The following is a 24,971-nucleotide window of genomic DNA, read 5'->3' on the forward strand; positions in this document are numbered from 1 at the left end:
AAGGTGACCAAAACTGTACACAGTACTCCAGGTGCGGCCTCACCAATACCCTATACAGTTGCAGCAGGACCTCCCTGCTTTTGTACTCCATCCCTCTCGCAATGAAGGCCAACATTCCATTCGCCTTCCTGATTACCTGCTGCACCTGCAAACTAACTTTTTGGGATTCATGCACAAGGACCCCCAGGTCCCTCTGCACCGCAGCATGTTGTAATTTTTCCCCATTCAAATAATATTCCCTTTTACTGTTTTTTTTCCCAAGGTGGATGACCTCAAATTTCCGACATTGTATTCCATCTGCCAAACCTTAGCCCATTCACTTAACCTATCTAAATCTCTTTGCAGCATCTCTGTGTCCTCTACACAACCTGCTTTCCCACTAATCTTTGTGTCCTCTGCAAATTTTGTTAAACTACACTCTGTCCCCTCTTCCAGGTCATCTATGTATATTGTAAACAGTTGTGGTCCCAGCACCGATCCCTGTGGCACACCACTAACCACTGATTTCCAACCCGAAAAGGACCCATTTATTCCGACTCTCTGCTTTCTGTTAGCCAGCCAATTCTCTATCCATGCTAATACATTTCCTCTGACTCCGCGTACCCTTATCTTCTGCAGTAACCTTTTGTGTGGCACCTTATCGAATGCCTTTTGAAAATCTAAATACACCACATCCATTGGTACACCTCTATCCACCATGCTCGTTATATCCTCAAAGAATTCCAGTAAATTAGTTAAACATGATTTCCCCTTCATGAATCCATGCTGCGTCTGCTTGATTGCACTAATCCTATCTAGATGTCCCGCTATTTATTCCTTAATGATAGTTTCAAGCATTTTCCCCACTACAGATGTTAAACTAACTGGTCTATAATTACCTGCCTTTTGTCTGCCCCCTTTTTTAAACAGAGGCGTTACATTAGCTGCTTTCTAATCCGCTGGTGCCTCCCCAGAGTCCAGAGACTTTTGGTAGATTATAACGAATGCATCTGCTATAACTTCCGCCATCTCTTTTAATACCCTGGGATGCATTTCATCAGGACCAGGGGACTTGTCTACCTTGAGTCCCATTAGCCTGTCCAGCACAACCCCCCTAGTGATAGTGATTGTCTCAAGGTCCTCCCTTCCCATATTCCTGTGACCATCAATTTTTGGCATGGTTTTTGTGTCTTCCACTGTGAAGACCGAAGCAAAATCATTGTTTAAGGTCTCAGCCATTTCCACATTTCCCATTATTAAATCCCCCTTCTCATCTTCTAAGGGACCAACATTTACTTTAGTCACTCTTTTCCGTTTTATATATCTGTAAAAGCTTTTACTATCCGTTTTTATGTTTTGCGCAAGTTTACCTTCGTAATCTATCTTTCCTTTCTTTATTGCTTTCTTAGTCATTCTTTGCTGTCGTTTAAAATTTTCCCAATCTTCTATTTTCCCACTAACCTTGGCCACCTTATACACATTGGTTTTTAATTTGATACTCTCCTTTATTTCCTTGGTTATCCACGGCTGGTTATCCCTTCTCTTACCGCCCTTCTTTTTCACTGGAATATATTTTTGTCGAGCACTATAAAAGAGCTCCTTAAAAGTCCTCCACTGTTCCTCAATTGTGCCACCGCTTAGTCGGTGTTTCCAGTCTACTTTGGCCAACTCTGCCCTCATCCCACTGTAGTCCCCTTTGTTTAAGCATAGTATGCTCATTTGAGACACTACTTCCTCATCCTCAATCTGTATTACAAATTCAACCATACTGTGATCACTCATTCCGAGAGGATCTTTTACTAGGAGATCATTTATTATTCCTGCCTCATTACACAGGACCAGATCTAAGATAGCTTGCTCCCTTGTAGGTTCTGTAACATACTGTTCTAAAAACAATCCCGTATGCATTCTATGAATTCCTCCTCCAGGCTACCCCGTGCGATTTGATTTGACCAATCGATATGTAGGTTAAAATCCCTCATGGTTACTGCCATTCCTTTTTCACATGCCTCCATTATTCCCTTGATTATTGCCCTCCCCACCGTGAATTTATTATTTGGGGGCCTATAAACTACACCCACCAGTGACTTTTTCCCCTTACTATCTCTAATCTCCACCCACAATGATTCAACATTTTGTTCATTCGAGCCAATATCGTCTCTCACAACTGCCCTGATATCATCCTTTATTAACAGAGCTACCCCACCTCCTTTCCCTTCTTGTCTATCTTTCTGAAGCGTCAAATACCCCTGTATGTTTAGTTCCCAGTCTTGGCCACCCTGCAACCACATTTCTGTAATGGCCACCAAATCATACCCATTTGTAATGATTTGTGCCATCAACTCATTTACTTTATTTAGAATGATGCGTGCGTTTAGGTAGAGTGTTTTAATACTAGTTTTTAATACTAGTTTTTAAACCATGATTTTTAGTTTTGACCCTTTCTGCAGCCCTTTATATTCAGTGGCCCTTTTTGTTTTTTGCCTTGGGTTTCTCTGCCTTCCACTTTTACTCATCTCCTTTCTGTCTTTTGCTTTTGTCTCCTTTTTGTTTCCCTCTGTCTCCCTGCATTGGTTCCCATCCCCCTGCCATATTAGTTTAATTCCTCCCCAACAGCACTAGCAAACACTTCCCCTAGGACATTGGTTCCGGTCCTGCCCAGCAGCAGACCGTCCAGTTTGTACTGGTCCCACCTCCCCCAGAACTGGTTCCAATGCCCCAGGAATTTGAATACTTCCCTTTTGCACCACTCCAGGGAGTTGTTAACCTGTGAAATTCCCCACCACAGAGAGTTGTTGATGCCAGTTCATTGGATATATTCAAGAGGGAGTTAGATTTGGCCCTTACGGCTAAAGAGATCAAGGGGTATGGAGAGAAAGCAGGAAAGGGGTACTGAGGTGAATGATTAGTCATGATCTTATTGAATGGTGGTGCAGGCTCGAGGGGCCAAATGGTCTACTCCTACATCTATTTTCTATGTTTCTGTGTTTCTATGAGTCTGCTGAAATCGGTTCCGCGCACCGTTGTGTTTCTAGACGACATCCTGATCACCGGTCGTGACATCACCGAACACTTGCACAACCTGGAAGAGGTTCGAAGTTGACTAGATAGAGTGGGACTCAGGCTAAAACGCTCCAAGTGTGTTTTCCTGGCGCCAGAGGTCGAATTTCTGGGGAGAAAGATTGCGGCAGACGGCATCAGACCCACGGACTCAAAGACAGAGGCCATCAAGAATGCACCCAGACCACAGAATGGGACAGAGCTGAATTCAATCCTGGGACTCCTCACCTATTTTGGTAACTTTCTACCCGTGTTAAGCACTTTGCTGGAACCATTGCACATGTTGCTACGTAAGGGTGATGACTGGGTTTGGGGTAAATCTCAAGAGACAGCCTTTGAGTAGGCTAGAAACCTACTTTGTTCTAATAAATTACTTGTACTGTATGACCCGTGTAAGCGATTAGTACTAGCTTGTGATGCATCTTCGTACGGGATTGGCTGTGTGTTACAGCAAACCAATATATCGGGCAAACTTCAACCGATTGCATACGCATCTAGAAGGCTGTCTAAGGCTGAAAGAGCTTACAGTATGGTCGAGAAAGAGGCGTTAGCATGTGTATGTGGGGTTAAGAGAATGCACCAATACCTATTTGGACATTGGTTTGAGCTTGAAACCGACCCAAACCGCTCATTTCGCTGTTTTCAGAAAGCAAAGGTATAAACACCAATGCTTTGTCCTGCATCCAAAGATGGGCACTAACATTGTCCGCCTATGACTATGTTATCCGCCACAGACCAGGCACGGAGAACTGTGCTGATGCCCTCAGTTGGTTACCATTGCCCACTACTGGGGTGGAAATGGCACAGCCCGCAGACTTGCTTCTGATCATGGATCCCTTTGAGAGTGAGGGGGTCACCTGTCACTGCTCACCAGATCAGGACCTGGACCAGCCAGGATCCTGTACTATCACTTGTAAAAAGCTGTGTCCTCAATGGGAGCTGGTCAGCCATTCCCGGGGAAATGCAAGATGAAATTAAGCAGTTTCATCGACGCAAAGATGAAATGTCCATCCAGTCGGATTGTCTCTTATGGGTTAATCATGTGGTTTTTGCCAAAAAAAGGCAGGGAAACGTTTATACGCGACCTACACAGTACCCCCACAGGCATAATCATGATGAAGGCTATAGCCAGGTCACATGTTTGATGGCCTGACATTGACTCGGACTTAGAGTCATGTGTAAGCCAGTGCAACACGTGCTCACAATTGAGCAATGCACCAAGGGAGGCTCCATTGAGTCTATGGTCATGGCCCTCCAAACCATGATCTAGGATACACGTAGATTTTGCTGGCCCCTTTCTTGGAAAGATGCTTTTAGTTGTAGTGGACGCTTACTCTAAATGGATTGAATGCGTAGTCATGTAATCCAGCACATCCACTGCCACCGTTGAAAGCCTCCGGGCTATGTTCGCCAACCATGGCTTGCTCGACGTCCTTGTCCATTGATCGTGTTTCACCAGCTCGGAATTCAACGAGTTATGACCTGCAATGGCATCAAGCATGTCAGGTCTGCTCCGTTTAAGCCTGCATCCAACGGTCAAGCAGAACGGGCAGCCCAAACTATCAAGCAGAGCTTAAAACGCTTGACGGAGGGTTCCTTGCAGACCCACTTATCTCGGGTTCTGCTCAGTTACCGGACGCAACCCCACTCGTTCACTGGGGTTCCCCCTGCAGAATTGTTAATGAAGAGAGCACTCAAAACCAGACTCTCCCTAGTCCACCCGGATCTAAATGATCATGTGGAAACCGGGCATCACCGGCATAATGTGTACCACGATCGCGTGGCTGTATCACGTGACATTGATATTAACAACCCTGTGTTTGTCCTTAATTACGGTCATGCTCCTAAATAGGTCGCTGGCACTGTCTTGTCAAGGAGGGGAATAGAGTGTTTATAGTCAAACTAATGAATGGACAAACATGCAGAAAGTATTTTGATCAGACTAAACTGCGGTTCACCGACAACCAGTAACAACCTGAAGAGGACATCACCATCATCGATCCACCAACACACACCCAACCAGCAATCGACCTCGCTGTCAATCAAGAGGATGAAGCCACCATTCCCAACAGTCCTGTCAGACCAGCCGCGCCGCAGTGCAGCAATGGTCCGACCAACTCACCCATGCCAGAGTTTGAAGTCAGACGATCAACCAGGGAGCGTAGGGCCCTGGATCGTCTCAACTTGTAAATAATTTGTATCAAAGACTTTGGGGGAAGTGATGTTATGTATGTAAACATTGTAACTGTGTAAGACTTGCCACCAGAGGGTGCAACTGCTGGAGGCCCAAGGGTCACCTGCACACCTCGTACAAGGGAGTATAAAAAGTTGTCTGCCATGCTGCTCAGGCACTCTAGAGTTGTATTAAAGAGACTAAGGTCACATCAATTTTAGCTCACAGTACTCAGTCTTGTGGTGTTCTTCCATACTTAACATTACGTAGCAATCATTAGGATACATATTTCCTGGTAGTAAATGGGGAATAGAGATCAGACAATAGGAGTGAGTTCAGGGTTAAAGTCAGAAGTCCCATGGTGGGATAGAGATGATGTATGTTGGGTGGAGTCGGCATGGAGCATCGATGAACTTTTGTCGAAGTTCGGAGACAGGTGTGGCAGGCGAATGAAATCCAGAAGCTATCTGAAGAGTAGAGTATAGGTGGATGCACTTGTTAAGGTTAATTTTTCGTGCCTGAGACGTTGTTTGGAAGTAGTTAAGACTTATCGCGTGGTTAAAAGCATACTTACACTGGAATAGAAAAGCCCTAACTTTTTCTGGCGCATTTACCACGAATATATCAGGTAGAAACATAGAAATATAGAAACATAGAAACATAGAAAATAGGTGCAGGAGTAGGCCATTCAGCCCTTCAAGCCTGCACCACCATTCAATGAGTTCATGGCTGAACATGCAACTTCAGTACCCCATTCCTGCTTCCTCGCCATACCCCTTGATCCCCCTAGTAGTAAGGACTACATCTAACTCCTTTTTGAATATATGTAGTGAATTGGCCTCAACAACTTTCTGTGGTAGAGAATTCCACAGGTTCACCACTCTCTGGGTAAAGAAGTTTCTCCTCATCGCGGTCCTAAATGGCTTACCCCTTATCCTTAGTCTGTGACTGGTTCTGGACTTCCCCAACATTGGGAATAATGTTCCTGCATCTAACCTGTCTAAACCCGTCAGAATTTTAAACGTTTCTATGAGATCACCTCTCATTCTTCTGAACTCCAGTGAATACAAGCCCAGTTGATCCAGTCTTTCTTGATATGTCAGTCCCGCCATCCCGGGAATCAGTCTGGTGAACTTTCGCTGCACTCCCTCAATAGCAAGAATGTCCTTCCTCAAGTTAGGAGAGCAAAACTGTACACAATACTCCAGGTGTGGCCTCACCAAGGCCCTGTAGTAATACCTCCCTGCCCCTGTATTCAAATCCCCTCGCTATGAAGGCCAACATGCCATTTGCCTTCTTAACCGCCTGCTGTACCTGCATGCCAACCTTCAATGAATGATGTACCATGACACCCATGTCTTGTTTCCTAATCTGTCAACATTCAGATAATAGTCTGTCTCTCTGTTTTTACAACTAAAGTGGACAACCTCACATTTATCCACATTATACTTCATCTGCCATGCATTTGCCCACTCACCTAACCTATCCAAGTCACTCTGCAGCCTCATAGCATCCTCCTCGCAGCTCACACTGCCACCTAACTTCGTGTCATCCGCAAATTTGGAGATACTACATTTAATCCCCTCGTCTAAATCATTAATGTACAGTGCAAACAGCTGGGGCCCCAGCACTGAACCTTGCGGTACACCATTCGTCACTGCCTGCCTACTGAAAAGTACCCATTTATTCCTACTCTTTGCTTCCTGTCTGCCAACCAGTTCTCAGTCCACGTCAGCACACTACCCCCAATCCCATGTGCTTTAATTTTGCACATTAATCTCTTGTGTGTGACTTTGTCGAAAGCCTTCTGAAAGTTCAAATACACCACATCAACTGGTTCTCCCTTGTCCACTCTACTGGAAACATCCTCAAAAAATTCCAGAAGATTTGTCAAGCATGATTTCCCTTTCACAAATCCATGCTGACTTGGACCTATCATGTCACCTCTTTCCAAATGTGCTGCTATGGCATCCTTAATAATTGATTGCATCATTTTACCCACTACCGATATCAGGCTGACCGGTCTATAATTCCCTGTTTTCTCTCTCACTCCTTTTTTAAAAAGTGGGGTTACATTGGCTACCCTCCACTCCATAGGAACTGATCCAGAGTCTAAGGAATGTTGGAAAATGACTGTCAATGCATCCGCTATTTCCAAGGCCACCTCCTTTAGTACTCTGGGATGCAGACCATCAGGCCCTGGGGATTTATCGGCCTTCAATCCCATCAAATTCCCCAACACAATTTCCCGACGAATAAGGATTTCCCTCTGTTCCTCCTTCTTACTAGACCCTCTGACCCCTTTTATATTCAGAAGGTTGTTAGTGTCCTCCTTAGTGAATACCGAACCAAAGTACTTGTTCAATTGGTCTGCCATTTCTTTGTTCCCAGTTATGACTTCCCCTAATTCTGACTGCAGGGGACCTACGTTTGTCTTTACTAACCTATTTCTCTTTACATATCTATAGAAGCTTTTGCAGTCCGTCTTAATGTTCCCTGCAAGCTTCCTCTCGTACTCTATTTTCCCTGCTCTAATCAAACGCTTTGTCCTCCTCTGCTGAGTTCTAAATTTCTCCCAGTCCCCGGGTTCGCTGCTATTTCTGGCCAATTTGCATGCCACTTCCTTGGCTTTAATATTATCCCTGATTTCCCTTGATAGCCACGGTTGAGCCACCTTCCCTTTTTTATTTTTACACCAGACAGGGATATACAATTGTTGTTGTTCATCCATGCGGTCTCTAAATGTCTGCTATTGCCCATCCACTGTCAACCCCTTAAATAACATTCACCAATCTATCCTAGCCAATTCACGCCTCATACCTTCAAAGTTAGCCTTCTTTAAGTTCTGGACCATGGTCTCTGAATTAACTGTTTCCTTCTCCATCCTAATGTAGAATTCCACCATATTATGGTCACTCTTCCCCAAGGGGCCTCGCACAACGAGATTGTTAATTAATCCTCTCTCATTACACAACACCCAGTCTAAGATGGCCTCCCCCCTAGTTGGTTCCTTGACATATTGGTCTAGAAAACCATCCCTTATGCACTCCAGGAAATCCTCCTCCCCCTCTACCGTATTGTTTCCAGTTTGGTTAGCCCAATCTATATGCATAATAAAGTCACCCATGATAACTGCTGCACCTTTATTGCATGCACCCCTAATTTCCTGTTTGATGCCCTCCCCAACATCATTACTACTGTTTGGAGGTCTGTACACAACTCCCACTAGCGTTTTCTGCCCTTTGGTATTCCGTAGCTCCACCCATACCGATTCCACATCATCCAAGCTAATGTCTTTCCTTACAATTGCATTAATTTCCTCTTTAACCAGCAAGCCACCCCGCCTCCTTTTCCTTTCTGTCTATCTTTCCTAAATGTTGAATACCCTTGGATGTTGCGTTCCCAGCCTTGGTCACCCTAGAGCCATGTCTCCGTGATACCAACCACATCGTATCTGTTAACTGCTATCTGCACAGTTAATTCGTCCACCTTATTCCGAATACTCCTCGCATTGAAGCACAGAGCTTTCAAGCTTGCCCTTTTATTACACTTTGACCCTTTAGAATTTTGCTGTAAAGGTAAGTACAGCAACTTCACACTGTTCCATCTATTTCAATAAAGAGTCTCTTGGTGAGATCCTGATGCACAGCTTCTGGAGGAGCAGGACATCTCAGATAGCAACTTCCTGATTCACACATTTAACTGTTGCTGGAAGTTGAGGTCCAATTTATAAGTTAATAAAGGTGACTGCTGTTTGCCTCACCATTATTTTTACTGCAAAATCCAGCTCTTGAGTTTGTAAATGCAATTTGAATCCTGAGATTGGATTCAAATTTCTTAATTTATTTCTTAATTTAGACAACTGATATTTTCACAATGCAACATAAAATCAAAATTTTGTAACCATTACATATTAAGTGTATTGAGCAAAACTACAAAGTTGAGGTTACATAATATAGGAGAAAAAGTAGAACAATTGACAATGATGTTCAATTTGAAGGGTTATAAAATTGTGCCAGGATTATCCTCCCACCATTTAACACCAAGCTGTCTCACCAAACCAAGTGAGACAATTAGGTCTTATGAGGCAGCTAAATATATATATATTTTTTAAAATGCCAGTTCTTACAACATTGTTTCACCTTGTATGATGACGAATAAAGCCAAGATTTAACACTATTGCTCAAACTGAGTTTTCACCTCTGCCAAGCAAGCTGATAGCCATGTGTTAGATGTAGCCTATACATTTCACACTCTTGAGTGCTTCAACAACAGGAGCACTGGGAGCCATGGGTGTAGCACTGCCAAATGCAACACAACTCTTCCTCTAGTCAGCTCCAAAAATATATCTTCAATCCCTATGCTGCATCAGCATAAATTTATTGACTTCCCACAGAAAGCTGTCTTACGGCCTTTCTGAGTGAGGGTGTCAATTAAATGTAAATTTGTGTAAAATTCTAGGATATTGTTTTGTGGGGCTACCCCTTCTGAGAACTGGGTCAAGAACACCCAAGCTCATTTTAATGTGGTCCTTATAGCCAACCAAGAGATGAAATATAATTCTATCCCGAGCTGTATGGAAACACATCTTCTAGCGATGACTCTCATAGCCAATATCATCAAATATGATTGTGACATTTTAGTAATTTTTAATCATTTTTTTCTTCACGACAATGATTGTGTAATTGAGTTATGTTTAAGGATAGTATTTAAAATAAAATAAATTTGCACAGATCTAAAAACAAAGGCCATAGGCTGTTGGTATTGAATATGTGTGCTGAAGCCAGAAGGCCCAGTGTCGTGGAAATCACAACTGATGCAATGAGGACCATTTGGCTTATCCCAGAGCCATTTATCAGGGTGGCTCCGAATCATCTGGAGAACAGCATAATATGTCCTTCAAATTCTTATGATTGATAAGACTTTTAAAATACAGAAAACTAATTTTTTTTAAATAGTTTTAACATTTAAAATCCTTTTAAATACAAAAAGTTTATTTTTAGACCCTTTAAAATATGTAAATTTATTTTCAAAAATTTGTTTTAAATAATTAATGACATTCCATTTGAATTAATTTGAAATATTTGATGGTTTTTTTTAAAGTTATTTTCAGTGTTTATGTGTTTATGGGGATATTCCCATTAATACTTATGGTGGCTCTGTATATACAGAACTCACATAAGTATGAATGGGGATCCCCCTACTCCGATAGGTTGGTCCGGCCCATGTGATCCCAGTGATGCGTATGAAGCCCACAGCGAAAAGGCAAACCTGAAATAAAGATGAACAAACTTTAAAAAAAATGTTTTAACTTATTTTAAAAGTTTCTGACACTGCACAAAATTAAAATTAGTTTTTCAGGCCCATAACCTTTGTTTAGCAGTCAGTATGTTGTTAAAACCCTAGTTACACCTAATCCCTTTGGGTCTAACCTTTAGTGGGGAATTTAACTGTACCATCTACAAGATGTACAGCAGCAAATCGCAAAGGGTTCCTTGAAAGCACCTCACAAACCCACGACCTCTACCACCTAAAAGGACAAGGGCAGCAGGCGTATGGGAACAACACCATCTCCAAGTTCCCCTCCAAGTCACACACCATCCAGATTTGGAAATATAGCGCTGAGTCAAAATCCTGGAACGCCCTCCCTAACAGCTGTGGGAGCAACTTCACCAGGCGGACTGCAGTGGTTCAAGAAGGCGGCTCATCACCACCTTCTCAAGGGCACTTAGGGATGGGCAATAAATGCTGGCCTTGCTAGCAACACCCACATCTCAGGAACTAATAAAAAAAACAGTGCAATTACTGCAGAAGAGCTGAAGTTTTCATCAGTTTCCATGATTTGAGAGATTTCACTGATTGCCGGCTCTGGGGGGGGGGGGCGCAGGGCACAGTGCAGCCTGTGGGGGAGCAGTGAATGACAGACCTCAACTTGAAGGTTTCTGCATTAGGCTGCGCATGCACTAAATCCTGAAGTTGCAGTCAGTTTCAAAGGCGAAAGGACACTGAATGCTGCCAGTTCACCATCATCAGGACCACAAATTCCAGACCAGGATGCTCAAACTGTTGACTGGAGCGTTCAGCACTGTAGATAATATTTAAGGTAGATCCTAAACTTGGAGCATAGTGATACTTTTCTCTTTGTTAACGATGCCACCCACAGCAGAGTGGTTCCCAACTGAAAGACAACAATGACCAATTTATTGTAAACTATTATGTCTGTAATGTACCTATGAATGACTCCATGAGGCAATGTGCTGTAATCAAACTGTCGTGACCTTGATCCTTTGTGCCAATTACCTTTGCACTATGTGCTCTGGCTTAGCTCTCCACAGACTTAAGTGCTAATAACCCTTGCACCTTGGCTGTGCTTTGGCTTGGCCCTCTCCCTGTTAACCCCCAAGTCCTTTTGCCACAACGTTGGGTGGTGGTTACCAGATTGGATGGTTCGATGATGCAGTGTAGGTTCCAGTGGGTTCTGGGTGTGATGCATGTGTGTGTCCATGGCTACATACAATCATTTCCGCCGCCCCCCCCTCCCCTCACAGCGAGATCATGCAGCTGACCCGTTACATTAACATATAGGATCAACACAGTGCAAGTACAAAGAAAGGAAGAAAAAAACATTTTTTAACAGTTTGTATCGTGACACCTTGGTTCAGTGACTTACATTCGTTACGTTTTATGGTCGTGCGCCTGGATTGGGTAGATTGCATTCATGGTTCAGTCATGGTCAGCACTGAGGTAGCAGTATAGGTATGTGAGGACGCTAGTTCCAGAGCAACCGGACGGGGTCCTAGTCGTCTGATGGCGCTGCTGCACCCACTGCTAGCGGGGTGGGCTTGGTTCGCTCACCTAGCCAGGACTCAGGCCTTTGCCGTTGCCTAGTGGTGGGCAGAGCCACAGATGTGTGTGGCCTCCCTGTCCTCCTTTGAGGGCAGCAGAGTCTTCTGCCTGCTCTCTCATGGTGTTGGGAACCTGGCTGTTCCAGGTCCCGTTTGGGGAACTTGTTGGTTCTGACCTTTCGCTCCCGGACATGGCTGCGGTAGCGACTGGGTCTGGGGGCTGCACCGTCTCCACCCGGGTGGTGGGCAATGGCGACCGACTGCGCGTATTGGTGCCGTTTTCGTTTCCAGGTCCGTGGCGAATAGTGCCACCGGGTGCCTGCAGCGTGGGATAGACCTGGGGCAGGGTATCAGGATTCACCCTCCTGAGGTCGCTGGCTTTCTACTTTTGGGGACACTCTATTCCCGACATCTTGCAACATTTTGTTCTTTACATTCTTACTCGGTTCATTACTTTGCCATTCATACAATGTCTCTTTAAGTTCAATTGGTTGCAGGTCTCCTTTAAGGGAACCCTGTCACGCCACTCTGCACCTCGCTGCAGCAGGGATGCCATCTTACCTCTGTCCTCGAGGTCGACTGCCTTGATCCTTCTCTCCCGCGATTCTGCCACAAAAGCTGGAAGAGTGCCTGTGAATTCGATCTTCCTCTCCAGGAGTCCTGCCACTGGAGCCGGGAAGGTACTTTTAGGTCGTTCCGTATGGATCACTGTCACGCAGTCATGATGGATGGTCTGTGCCTCAGGTGCTGCGCTGGTCTGTTCTCTGGTGCCTGGTCCAAGCGAAGGTGAGGTTTTGCTCTGCCTCTGAGCATGGGGGACATCGATTGCTGGAGTGAAGAGGTCTTCCCATTTCCACTGGATCTTCCCCATCCACCTTCTTCCAAGTAGCATTGGACCATCACCTGCAACAATCCACAGAGGTAACTTGTGCACCATGCTATTATGGATTCCACTTACATCCGCACTACCAAGGACTGGGATCAGCTCCTTGATGTAGGTGCACAACTTTTCCTGTACTGGAACCAGCTCGGGTCATTTTTTGTTCCATAGCCTCTCAAAGGCATCCTGGCTCATCATTGACTGACTCGCTCCCGTATCCACTTCCATTAAGACTGGAATGCCGTTTATCTCGACTTCTATCTTCACTGGAGGACAATCGGTGGGGCAGGTATACACTCCATACACTTCTTCTTGGGGCTGAGCTACCTCTGTGGCCAAATCATCATACTCCACCCTGGATTCAAAGTCATCTACCGACTCCTCTGCTAGATGGTGAGTCGTATTTCTTTTACACATACGCTGGAGGTGGCCCTTCGTGTTACAGGCTTTGCATACGTACTCAGCAAACTGACACTGGTGAGCCCTATGGTTTCCTCCGCAACGCCAGCATGGTGCTACTCGATTAGCGGACTCTGAGTTCTGGAACCCTGAGGTTTGTGCTCTCTGCTTCTGGGCAGAGCCATGTTCTACTGTCTTGCCTATGAAAAGCACCATTCTGTGTACAGAACTTGCTGGGTTTGAGTCCACAGGATGAATAATTTGCTTGGTGTTGCAGGTCGAGGTCATGAACGCCTGACTGATGCTGATGGCCTTCTGCAGGTTGACTGTGGTGTCGGCAGATAATAGCTTGTGAAGGAGGTCCTCGTGGCCAATTCCTATAACGAAGATGTCTCACAATGCTTCATTTAGGTGCATGCCAAAGTCACACAGTGCTGCAAGTCTCCTGAGGTCAGCAGCAAATTTTGCAATCTCCTGGCCTTCAGGTCTGCGGTGAGTGTAGAATCTGTGCCTGGCCATGAGGATGCTCTCTTTTGGTTTTAGTTGGTCGCGAATTCGTTCAGTCAACTCATCATATGTCTTATACTTGGCCTTCGTGGGTGCCAGCAAGTCCCTGACGAGGCAGCAGACTTCAGGCCCACAACTGCTCAGCAGTATAGCCTTGCGCTTCTCCACCAATGTGTCTGTCTCCCCTGCCAGGTTGTTTACCACAAAATATATCTCAAGCCTTTCCGTGAAGGCATCCCATTCATCACCCTCTGCGAAGTCTGTTAAAATTCCAAAGGTAGCCATAATCGTGTGAAAGTCTGTATTCTCGTCGCCAGTTATTATGTCTATAATGTACCTATGAATGACTCCATGAGGCAATGTGTTGTACTCAAACTGTAGTGACCTTGGTCCTTTATTCGGAACTCCAGAGTGAGGCAGCCACATGGTGGCTCCCCTTTTATACAGCCCCTGCCACCAGGGCAGGAAACCCCGGTCTTCACCAGTTGCACCCTCTAGTGGTGCCAGCATGTATATACACAGTGTAAACCTTACTGATAGTACATCAAGTGAACAAGTCTCCATCTTATGCAACTATAGAGTAACTACACAGAGAGTATATCTATAGTCTGCATATATAACATAAACAACAATAGATAGAGTTGGATAAAGGGTGGACAAATGAGAAGATCCATTTAACAATCCTGCCCAGAAACAGTAGCTGTATGTTACTCCGTTCTCCTTTATAAGCATAATTATTCAGCTACTCGCCTTGGTGACAATATACAAGCATTCTGGCAAAACAAGTAGCAGCATAGATAGCTGGTGGAAGAATACTCAACTCTGTCACCTACAGTAACTTTTGAGTTCTTCAAAACCTCGGCCAATCCTTTTCTTGCTTCCAGACTCAGTGCAATCCAAATCTAAGTGAACTAAATGGATTAAATAATTGTCTTCTTTAACAAAAGAGGGGTAAGCCTGATTGTTAGTCAGCGTATGATCCGATGCAACCACAAGAACTGCCAGCGTGCAAGTCTGACTTCTGTGTCTGTGCCAGGAACACAGTGACTATTGCAGCTGCACCTCCATGTTCTGCATTAATCCAAGATCTCGTTTACGAGCAGCGATGGTGCACTTGGCACCTGTTTTGCCACTGAACCTCTCTCCCAGCAGAATCGTTGCCTTTGATAAAGAAGTTCAAATGCAGGATGAGCCATAACTTGTTGAACCAGGATTATTAAACATACATTAAGCTTCACTCAATTGTCTTCAGCCTAGTATAATATCTCTAGGCTACCATAGTAACCATCAGGGTCAAATTTGCTTTATAAAGTTAGCCAGGGCTATGAAATTGATCTCCATGTTTAAGAATCTCCAAACTGGTACTGAGAAATACGATAGAGTTTCTGGCAGTGACTTTTGTCTGCTGAAAAATCTGGCAGCAGGTAGACAATTAAAAAAAAACATACCACCCACTGACCACCTGAGGCTTGCCTGATTCAATTTTGGAGTGGGCCGTGAAATGAACAGCCAGTGTTCCTGCTCGAAGCAGGAGGAAACTTTATTACAATTTTTAAATCAGGATCCTATGCAGTTTCAGGACCCTAATGCAATTTTCAGGTACCAATTGCCAACAATAACAATAATAACTTGCATTTATATAGCACCTTTAGCATAATAAAAGGTCCCAAGGCGCTTCACCTAAGAAAGAAAGAGAGAGCAGAGAATTTTCTAAATGGTGAGAAGCTAGGAACTGTGGATGAGCAGAGAGGTTTAGGGGTCCAAGTACAGAAATCACTAAAAACTAGCAGACAGGTTCAAAAAATATTTCAAAAGGCGAATGGAATATTCGCCTTTATCTCAAGAGGGCTGGAATACAAAGGGATGGAAGTTATATTACAATTATATAAAGCTCTGGTTGGACCCTATCTGGATACTGGGTTCAGGTCTGAGCACTGTACCTTAGGAAGGATTCATCAGCGTGATACCGGGGTTAAAAGGGTTAAATTATGAGGACAGATTGCATGGATTAGGCTTCTATTCCCTTGTGTATTGATACACTTGAGGTGTTTAAGATGATCAAAGGAATTGATGGGGTAGACAGTGAGAAATGATTTCCTCTGGTGGGGGAGGCCAGAACAAGGGGGCAGAACCTTAAAATTAGAATTAGGCCGTTCAAGAGTGATGTCAGGACGCACTTCTTCACACAAAGGCTAGTTTAAATCTGGAACTCTCATCCTCAAATTGCTGTTGAGGCTTAGTCAATTGAAAATTTCAAAATTGAGATTGATAGATTATTGTTAGGCAAGGGTAGTAAGTGTTATGGGTGGATGGGCAGGTAGGTGGAGTTGAGATGCAGACCAGCCATGATTTAATTGAATGATGGATCAGGCTTGAGGAGCTGAATGGCCTACTCCTGTTCCTATCTTCCTTCCTATTCCTATGTTTATAGGAGCGAAATGACAAAAATTGATACCGAGCCAAAGAATTAGATATTAAAATAGGTGAGCAAAAGCTTGGTCAAAGTAGTAGGTTTTAAGGATCATCCTAAAGGAAGAGAGTGAGTTAGAGAGGTAGAGAGGATTAGGGAGGAATTCCAGAGCTTAGGGCTTAGACAACTGAAGGCATGGCCATCAATGTTGGAGCGAAGAAAATTGGGATGCGCAAGAAGCCAGAATTGGAGGAACACAGAAATCTCGGAGGATTGTAGGGCTGCAGGTTACAGAGATTGGGAGGGATTTGAAAACAAGGATGAGAATTTTTAAATCGAGGCATTGCCGGTCAGCACAGGAGTGATGGGTGAACGGGATTTGGTGTGAGTTAAGATACGAGCAGAAGAGTTTTGATTGAGTTCAAGTTTACGGAGGGTGCAAGGTGGGAGGCCAGCCAGGAGAGCATTGGTATAATTGGGTTTGGAGATAAAAAAGGCTTGATGAAGGTTTCAGCAGCAGATGAGCTGAGACAGGGGTGGAGATGGGTTATGTTACGGAGGGTTTCAGCAGCAGTAAGCAGTCTTGGTGATGGAGGGGCTATGGGATTGAAAGCTCAACTGAGTGTCAACTCGGACACCAAAGTTGCAAACAGTTTGGTTTTGCCTCAGACAGGGGCCAGGGAGAGGAATGGAATCAGTGGCTAGGGAATGGAGTTTGTGGTGGGGACCGAAGACAATGGCTTTGGTTTTCCCAATATTTTATTGGAGAAAATTTCTGCTTATCCAATATTGGATGTCAGACAAGCAGCGTGGCACATTAGAGGCAGAATAGGGGTCGTGAGAGGTGGTGGTGAGGTACAGCTAGGTGACGACAGAGACATGTAGAACCTGACATTGCGTTTCTGAATAATGTTAATACGGGGCCACATGTAAATGAGAAATAGGAGAGGGGCCAAGGATCGATTCTTGGAGCCTCTAAGGTAATGGTGTGGGAGCAGGAAGAGAAGCCATTGCAGGTGATTCTCTGGCTACGAATGGATAGATTGGAATGGAACCAGGCGAGGGAATTTGCACTCAGCTGAACAATGATGAAGAGGTGTTGCAGGAGGATGGTGTGGTCAGCTTTATCAAAGGCTTTAGTTACAGTTTCAGAGTATCAGTTGCCTGGAACTGCAATATATTTATTGATGTCAGCCTTGTCATATGCATATTATTTGCACATTAATTTTGTATTGTTCATTGCTACCAGTGTTTTTGAAACTCCTAGCTGACTATGCGAGAATCTAACAGAAACTAGTTTCCCAAGAGTTAATAATTTTCCAGGAATTATTACACCTCAAAAATACAATGGCCCTGAAATTACAGAGGTTCCTGGTTTCCGCATGCGCGGGCATATGCATGAAATCCAGAACTTCGATCTGTCAAGGTACGCCTTGACAGATCGTCTGAACCATCTGAAAAAATGCATATCGCTGGTGCAGAGTTCGGCTATTTGCCCAACAACTGCCCAACAATTTCCCACGCAACTCTTACGGCTGGTAAAAGCAGGCGTAGGGCCTGCTTTCATCAGTGCAAGGGTAAATATAAGGCTTAAAAATCCAAAATTACACACATACGTTTAAATGAGTTTATGCAAATATTGGCACGGATTAAGATGTTGAAAATTATTTATCAAAAAATAAAATTTTTATTGAGGTTGGTACAGTGAAGGAAGTTATGAATAAAATTGCAATTAAGTACATTTATATTTATTAGAATGCTGTACATTGTATAATTATTTGGGGATTCCATTGCATATCATTAGGGATTCCCTTTGCAAATTATTGCAATGGAATCCTCATTTGTCATTGGAGAACCGGGCCCATCTGATCCCAGGGATGAACCACCTGCGTCCCTGGGATCTGTGGGCCTTTACGCTGCTGTATGCCCGAAGGCCCGAGACTGTAACTCTTCGCAGCCCGAATGCCTGGAGGTAATTTTGTAAATATTTCACGGGTCAGAGATGTACTCTGGGGGTACGCCTCCGACCACAATTTCTAGGCCAATAAGATGTCAATTTTGTTCAGTTTGTGCAGCAAATATTTGACTGATGTATACCGGTTATCTTTAATCTTCTTTGCTACAGAAACAAACTGACCTCATGCGCTGGGAAATAGTGGCAAGCCTATCATACACGATACTGTGCATCACAAATTATTCATGGGAAATAAAATGTACCTGCAGTTTATGGCGTTCTTCTATATCCACAGGTTTTCCAGCACCCATGCTGTCTGTGAACCAGGAGATATCAAGCACCTTAAGCTTGTCGGCATTTGACAGCTTCTGGTTTTGAATCCAGTCCCAAATTTCATTCCAGGAATTATTCTCTGTCACAATATGTGTGACTGAATCACTATAAGAAAGAAAAAGGGTAACAGTTAGAATATTATTTTTTATTTGGTGATCAGCAGTGAGTGGCATTACATCTTTGCAAGATATTGAGGTGATCCTTCGAAGTAAAAAGTACAGTTTCTTATTACTGGAGTTAAATAAAGTTAGTGAAACATCACAACCACTAAGGATAGCTGCCCTGCAGTCTACACTCTGCACATAAGTCATGATTCTAATTAAGATGCGGCTGCTATTTTCGGACTGCAAAAAAATGATTGGGTAATGTTACAATTTAATTCTCAGCGAAGATCCAAAACACCGGCAATGGATTAAAAAATATATAAATTCAAATTAGAGGCATGTATGCAGAGTCAAATCAGCTCGTTGGACAAAAATTACATGGGGAAATACAGAAAAATGGCAGGCCAAGATTAAGGATTATAAAACTCGATAATTTTCTTGTACATCAAGCTGAACTGTGCAGCACCACAATTTAATTTTAGTAATTCAAACACTATCAGACAGGAAACAGAATAGGGGTGTTTATTTTCAGTCTTTACTTGGCTGTATACAACCCAAATTACTCTTACTGGTGCAAAATATACTGACTTTCTCTTTGCACGATAATACTAGCTTAACTCCCTTCACATTTCTCACAGAAAGTAAAACTCTCTCACTGTCTGTAACTGTCTCTCTGCTTGTCTTCCATTCTTACTGCATTCTCACACACAGGGCTAGAAATTCGTCTTAAGCACTGTGTACAATGGGCGGTATCAGGTCAGCCGCCCGATATACGCTACACCCGTTTTGCGCTACAAATTTCTAGCCTTTCATCTTATCTTCATCGTTGAAACTCTATTCGTTTTTGGTATTCGGCACTCTCTCCCAAATACATATTGCACATTTTCACTACTTTCCCCCATATGTCCGTGTGTTTCACTTTTTCCATTGATGTATTTTACTCTTTGCTTACTCAATTGACATCTTCTTAAAAAAAATCTAATCGCAGTGTCTCAGATCACCAAATAGCAGCACCATATTGATTTTATAATGACAAAAATTGCTGCTAAAATGGTTTCTAAAAATGAATAATATAAGAATGCCACAGATCCAAGAAACAAGTGACTGAGTAAGAGCACCAAGTTTTATCAAAGATAATAACAAAATAAAGTGGATCTCCCTTGTCGTTGCACAGGGGTATGAAAAGAAATTAATTACAAGCCTACCACTTCTTACCTACCACAAGTATTTAAATAGAGAAATGTTAGTGTCCCTCACCTATTGTCACTACGTAAGTAAATGCATCACATTTACCTAAATAAATGTGTATATAACGGGGTGGAAATTCCCATTTAAGGCAGTGACACTGCCTGGTTGCTAACTTTAGTGCCAAGCGATGCTTATTACCTCCAAATGGCGCATTCTGTTTTAGCGCCCCAAGAGGGGAGTGCGGCGCTAAGGGAAACGTTCCACACTCCTCTTAGGGTGCTAACCCATAATTCTGGGCAGGTAGCGCAGCATTGCAACTGAAGTTTGGCCCTAGGAAAAATGGACCGGTGCTCATTTGAAGACTGTTGCACACCAATTAAGTTGAAATAAGTGCACAATAACTAAAGACAACTTATGGTCAGCCGTCTCCTCATTGCTCCGTGAGGTTGGGAAATCCTGCTTTCCCTGTCGCAATTAGCGGCAGATACTAAGGCAGGTGAATTCAATGAAGTTTATCACCATCGCGCTAACGGGGCATTGCACCCGCATTTACGTCACCAAGTGGATGGCACTGGAGTGAGCGGCGTTAACTATTAGCACCGCCAGTGACCCTCTACTGAAGTCCCCGGGAGGCACTGCCAATGCGGCGCTCAGTTGGTAGGAGCTTAGCGGCCCATTAGAGTCTCGGGCATTAACGGGTGGTGCTAGGCAACCGAATTTTGGCCCCGAACAAGTCTTAGTTACCTCGATAATTGTGCTGTTCACACATCACAGTTTCACAAATAAAAATTTCTCAACTGCATCGCACTCTCATTGCGTAACAATTAAAAATAGAAGCTATGAGCATGAAAAATACATCCAATACGGAATAATGTTCCGAATCCACACCGACAGCGGGGAGCTTTGACAGCTACAGGACCATGGAAGTTTAGAAGTTCACAGCACAGAAGGAGGCCATTTGGCATATTGTGTCTGTGCCAGCTCTTTGCTAGAGCAATCCACACAAAGAAGAAAATGAAGTGCTGCATGCTTCTGATTTCTTTACATGCACAGCTGGCAAGCAAGGCTCCCTGTTGACAGCACAATCTTGAAAAATCAACCCTTCTATATCATGTAAAAATAGAATATATTTATCTCTATAATTAAAAGTCTGAGTCCGGTACATGTTCCTAGTTTCACACATTTTAAAGGCATCACAGCTGAAAAATGTCAGGACGTCATATTTTCAATGTCACAAATCTAGACAGCAAAAAATGATGATTAGCTCAAATAACCGCTTTTCCATGAAATTATCAAGTATCCATTGAACTAAATGTGAATGTACAGTGAAGAACAAGCAAATATGAAAATCCCTTCATTTATTTTCAAAGCTGCCATTCACAAACCAACCAAACCAACTAATCAAACAGTTTATGCAAATTCCTTCAGCTGAATTGTTTTGACCCAACCCACTATATAAACTTAAAATATACAATAAGAAGCACACAACAATCATAGCAAAATCATTAAACTTACCCATATATTGGCTCTGAAATCCTTCCAGCTTCTCCGGGCCTACTGCCGTAACTCCAAAACACTCAGAGAAATGGCAAGGACCTGATGTAAGTCAGGGGGGAAGCCCTGTGGAAAATCTGGGGCACCGTCTCCACAGTGTTGTAAATCTGTGTCACACTTTCTGTCAGCGATTCATCTTAACTTTGAGGCTTGAGGCCTGACCTTCGGTGCATCCCATACCGTCAGTTACTTAGCTGGGCTGTGCTCTCCATTTATGATCCTTGGCCAGGGCCTGGGCCTCCAATTGTGAGAAGGCAAAAAACTGTTGGGGGCTGAAGCAGTCGTCTTTGTAAAGGGGCCACTTGGGCATTTGGAATGTTACTCCGGGGGAGGGGGAGGGGGGTGCCTGGCACCACCCCAGGCAGGCCAGCTACTGCTGGCACCTCTTCTGTCTTCGGGAAGGGGAATTCCAGCCATGGCACCACACCACTGAATTCTCACTCCTGCAGCCCTGGCAGCCCGACCACACCAACTCTGGCGGGGTCAGTGGTGGAGTTCCGTGATGTAGCTTTAACAGCTGGGATCGTGCCTCTTGTGTATTTGCCAGGTCAAAGGAGCGTACAAGAAAAGATAGATGAAGATCAGCTGGTCCATCAAGACTGTCCTAATGGGATGGTGTAGCTTTGACACACCCTCACCCCCATCTTCGCCCCTCCCACGCAGCCACACAATTTCCTGGGCAAGGCAATAAAGTAAGAGAATTTTTTTTTTTAGACTTGTTAGTGAAGTCAATGGAAATAAAAATCGGGAGAGATGTAAAACAGGCTGCCGATTCGCTATCACCTGTTTTGCACTATCGCAACAAAGTCAAAATCACCACCTTTGTCACAAATTTCTGAAAGCCATTCCAGGTGATTCAAGAGCCTGGTTACTTGACCAGGAATGTAAAGCATTCAAGCAGCTAGGCAAACATGCAGATCTTTTTATGCCATTGCGAGTGACTGTAAACTGTGGCATGAACATAAGAACATAAGAACATAAGAACATAAGAATTAGGAACAGGAGTAGGCCATCTAGTCCCTCGAGCCTGCTCCGCCATTCAATAAGATCATGGCTGATCTGGTCGTGGACTCAGCTCCACTTACCCGCCCTCTCCCCGTAACCCTTAATTCCCTTATTGCTTAAAAATCTATCTATCTTTGACTTGAAAACATTCAATGAGCTAGCCTCAACTGCATGGAAGTGAGGCCAGGTGCCTCATGCCACTCCATTGATGAGATGGTCAGAGAGCCAGCTGCACTGCTCACAAGCAATGACCCTGGGTCAGTGCAGCCAAACAAAACACAGAAGGGTCAGGACAGGGAAATTAAAGGCTTTATATGTGGGTCACAAGGACAACAACTGATAGACTTTTTGAGGTCCTGTGACAGATTCCAGGATATCACATGAGCTCCACTGATAGGAGATTACTAGTTTTGCAATTTAGATTTAGAAAACATTCAGACAAAATGGCCTGGAAATTGGATCATACCTGAACACCGGTGCGCAGGAGGCAGGGTGCACCCTGCAGGCACCTGTTCACATAGTTCCAGAGACCACGTGAAATTGGTGCTGGCAGCTCATTATAATGATTCAGGCATGCAGCCATCCAAACCCACACTATTCATGGGCTGCACCACTTATAGGCAGCCAGTGCCTCTTAAAGGGGAGGTGCACTGGTTGCAGACACACAGGAAAACTTTCAACATTTGAAAGATGGTTGAAAGAGGTACAGACAGGGCATCCAGGTTACACCTTCCTGTGAGATGCAACACCTGCCCTTTTACCTCCTCCCTTCCCACTGTCCAGGGTCGCAAACACTCCTTCAAGGTGAAACAGCAATTTATTTGTACTTCTTTCAATTTAGTATACTGTATTCACTGCTCACGATGCATTCGCCTCTACATTGGGGAGACCAAATGCAGACTGGGTGATCGCTTTGCAAAACACCTCCGTTCAGTCCGTAAGCGTGACCCCGAGCTTCTGGTTGCCTGGCACTTTAATTCTTTGCTCTATTCCTACTCTGATCTCTCCGTCCTCGGCCTCTTATACTGTTCCAATGAAGCTCAATGTAAGCTCGAGGAACAGCACCTCATCTTCGTTGAGGTTTTTTTACTGCCTCCTCAGCTCAACATCGAATTCAACAATTTCAGACTGTAACCCCTGCCCTTATTTTTTTAAATCATTTGTTCTGTTTTTTCCTCTCTTTCCCATGACAGCTGTTGATGTTTCTTCCATTTACATCCTATCTTTTCTTTCTTAACTTGTCCATTACCATCCCCTTTTGCCTTGCACCATCATCCCTTTTGTCACTTAGAGGGCGAAAATGCCCTGCACCCCGATTGGGGGCGGTAACCATCTGGGACTGGGACTTTCTGCGCCTGACACAGAAATCCCGTCCCGCCTCTGAATTCAGCTAACCGCCCCTCAAAGGAAGTGGAGCTCAATCTTGCGCGCTGCACTTCCTTTGGGGGCAGTTACTGGCGCTACTGGGTCGAGATGTTGAGCATTACGTAGATGCTCTGTGTTGCGCTGTCGTGCTTCAATGCCCCTCCCCCTTCGCTTAAAGTGGAGAGCCGCTGTGCATTCTGCAAGGCCTCTGATGGCCTCCACTATGCCACCAGGACAGCGTGTGACCAGGCCTGCAGCCTAGCACCCAAAATGGAGTGCCAGGCTGCATGATGACAGCCCGTACCTCGCTGGGGCTGACATCGTAGAGTCAGCTGGCATTGACATCCACTTGCGCCATCCTCGCGGTCTGTGGGGGAAAAGGGGCAATAAGGGGTCGGTGGGGGGGCGATGAGGGGTCGGCACGCACGGCGATGATGTCATCGGCAGTTGCACACAAGCCTGGGGTATTAATCACGAGGCTTGGTGCAGCCATGGCAGCACCTCCGCAAACTCCGGGGCAATTTCCGAGCAGGTGGTAGCGCCCCCTCCACTGGGCGAAAAGTCTCCGCCGTGCCTTTAGCGCCCCCCCAGAGGCGTGAATGGGGCTGTAAAAGGGGCAATTTTGCCCCTTAATCTCTTCTGCCTTCCACCTTATCACAGACCTTCCCTTTTATTCTTTCCTCCCCTCCAACCCCCCGTCCTTTCCCTGCCCCTACACTTGTTTAAAAACCTGTTACATTACTAGCTTTTTCCAGTTCAGACGAAGGGTCATCGATCTGAAACATTAACTCTGTTTCTCTCTCCACAGATGCTGCCTGACCCGCTGAATATTTCCAGCATTTTCTGTTTTTATTCCAGTATCTGCAGTATTTTGCTTATGTACTAGGACATCCAGGTTCTCTGATGTCACATTGGAGGCCCTGGTCCAGGTGGTGGAATAGAGGAGGGAGATCCTGTTATGTCCTGAGGGATGGAAAGCTCTCCACTGCCAGTGGGAAAAGGTTCCAGAGGAGGTCAATGGCAGCAGCTTAGCGACCAGGACATGGCTACAATGGCGAAAGAAGCTGAATGTCCTCATCAGAGATATTACGGTAAGGATATTGCTCTCTTATTCTCTGTTCACACTTCCACCATCTCCAACCTCACTACTCACAATACTACCCTCCCTCACTTCCCTTTCTTCCCTGCAATCTCTGCACAACACTTCGGTCCTCA

The 24,971-nt window shown here is 44.5% G+C and overlaps 1 protein-coding gene across 1 annotated transcript in view; it reads right to left on the reverse strand.

Moving 5' to 3' along the window:
- The window catches only part of dntt (deoxynucleotidyltransferase, terminal), a 492,443-nt gene that overhangs the window by 443,261 nt on the left and 24,211 nt on the right, over positions 1-24,971 (reverse strand). Inside the window, 3 exon segments of the mRNA XM_070875033.1 lie at positions 3,330-3,342; positions 10,525-10,545; positions 18,471-18,645. Coding sequence (XP_070731134.1) covers positions 3,330-3,342; positions 10,525-10,545; positions 18,471-18,645 — 209 coding nt within the window.

The sequence above is a fragment of the Pristiophorus japonicus genome, chromosome 3 (genome assembly GCF_044704955.1).
Source record: "Pristiophorus japonicus isolate sPriJap1 chromosome 3, sPriJap1.hap1, whole genome shotgun sequence".
NCBI classification, from domain to species: Eukaryota; Metazoa; Chordata; class Chondrichthyes; family Pristiophoridae; genus Pristiophorus; species Pristiophorus japonicus.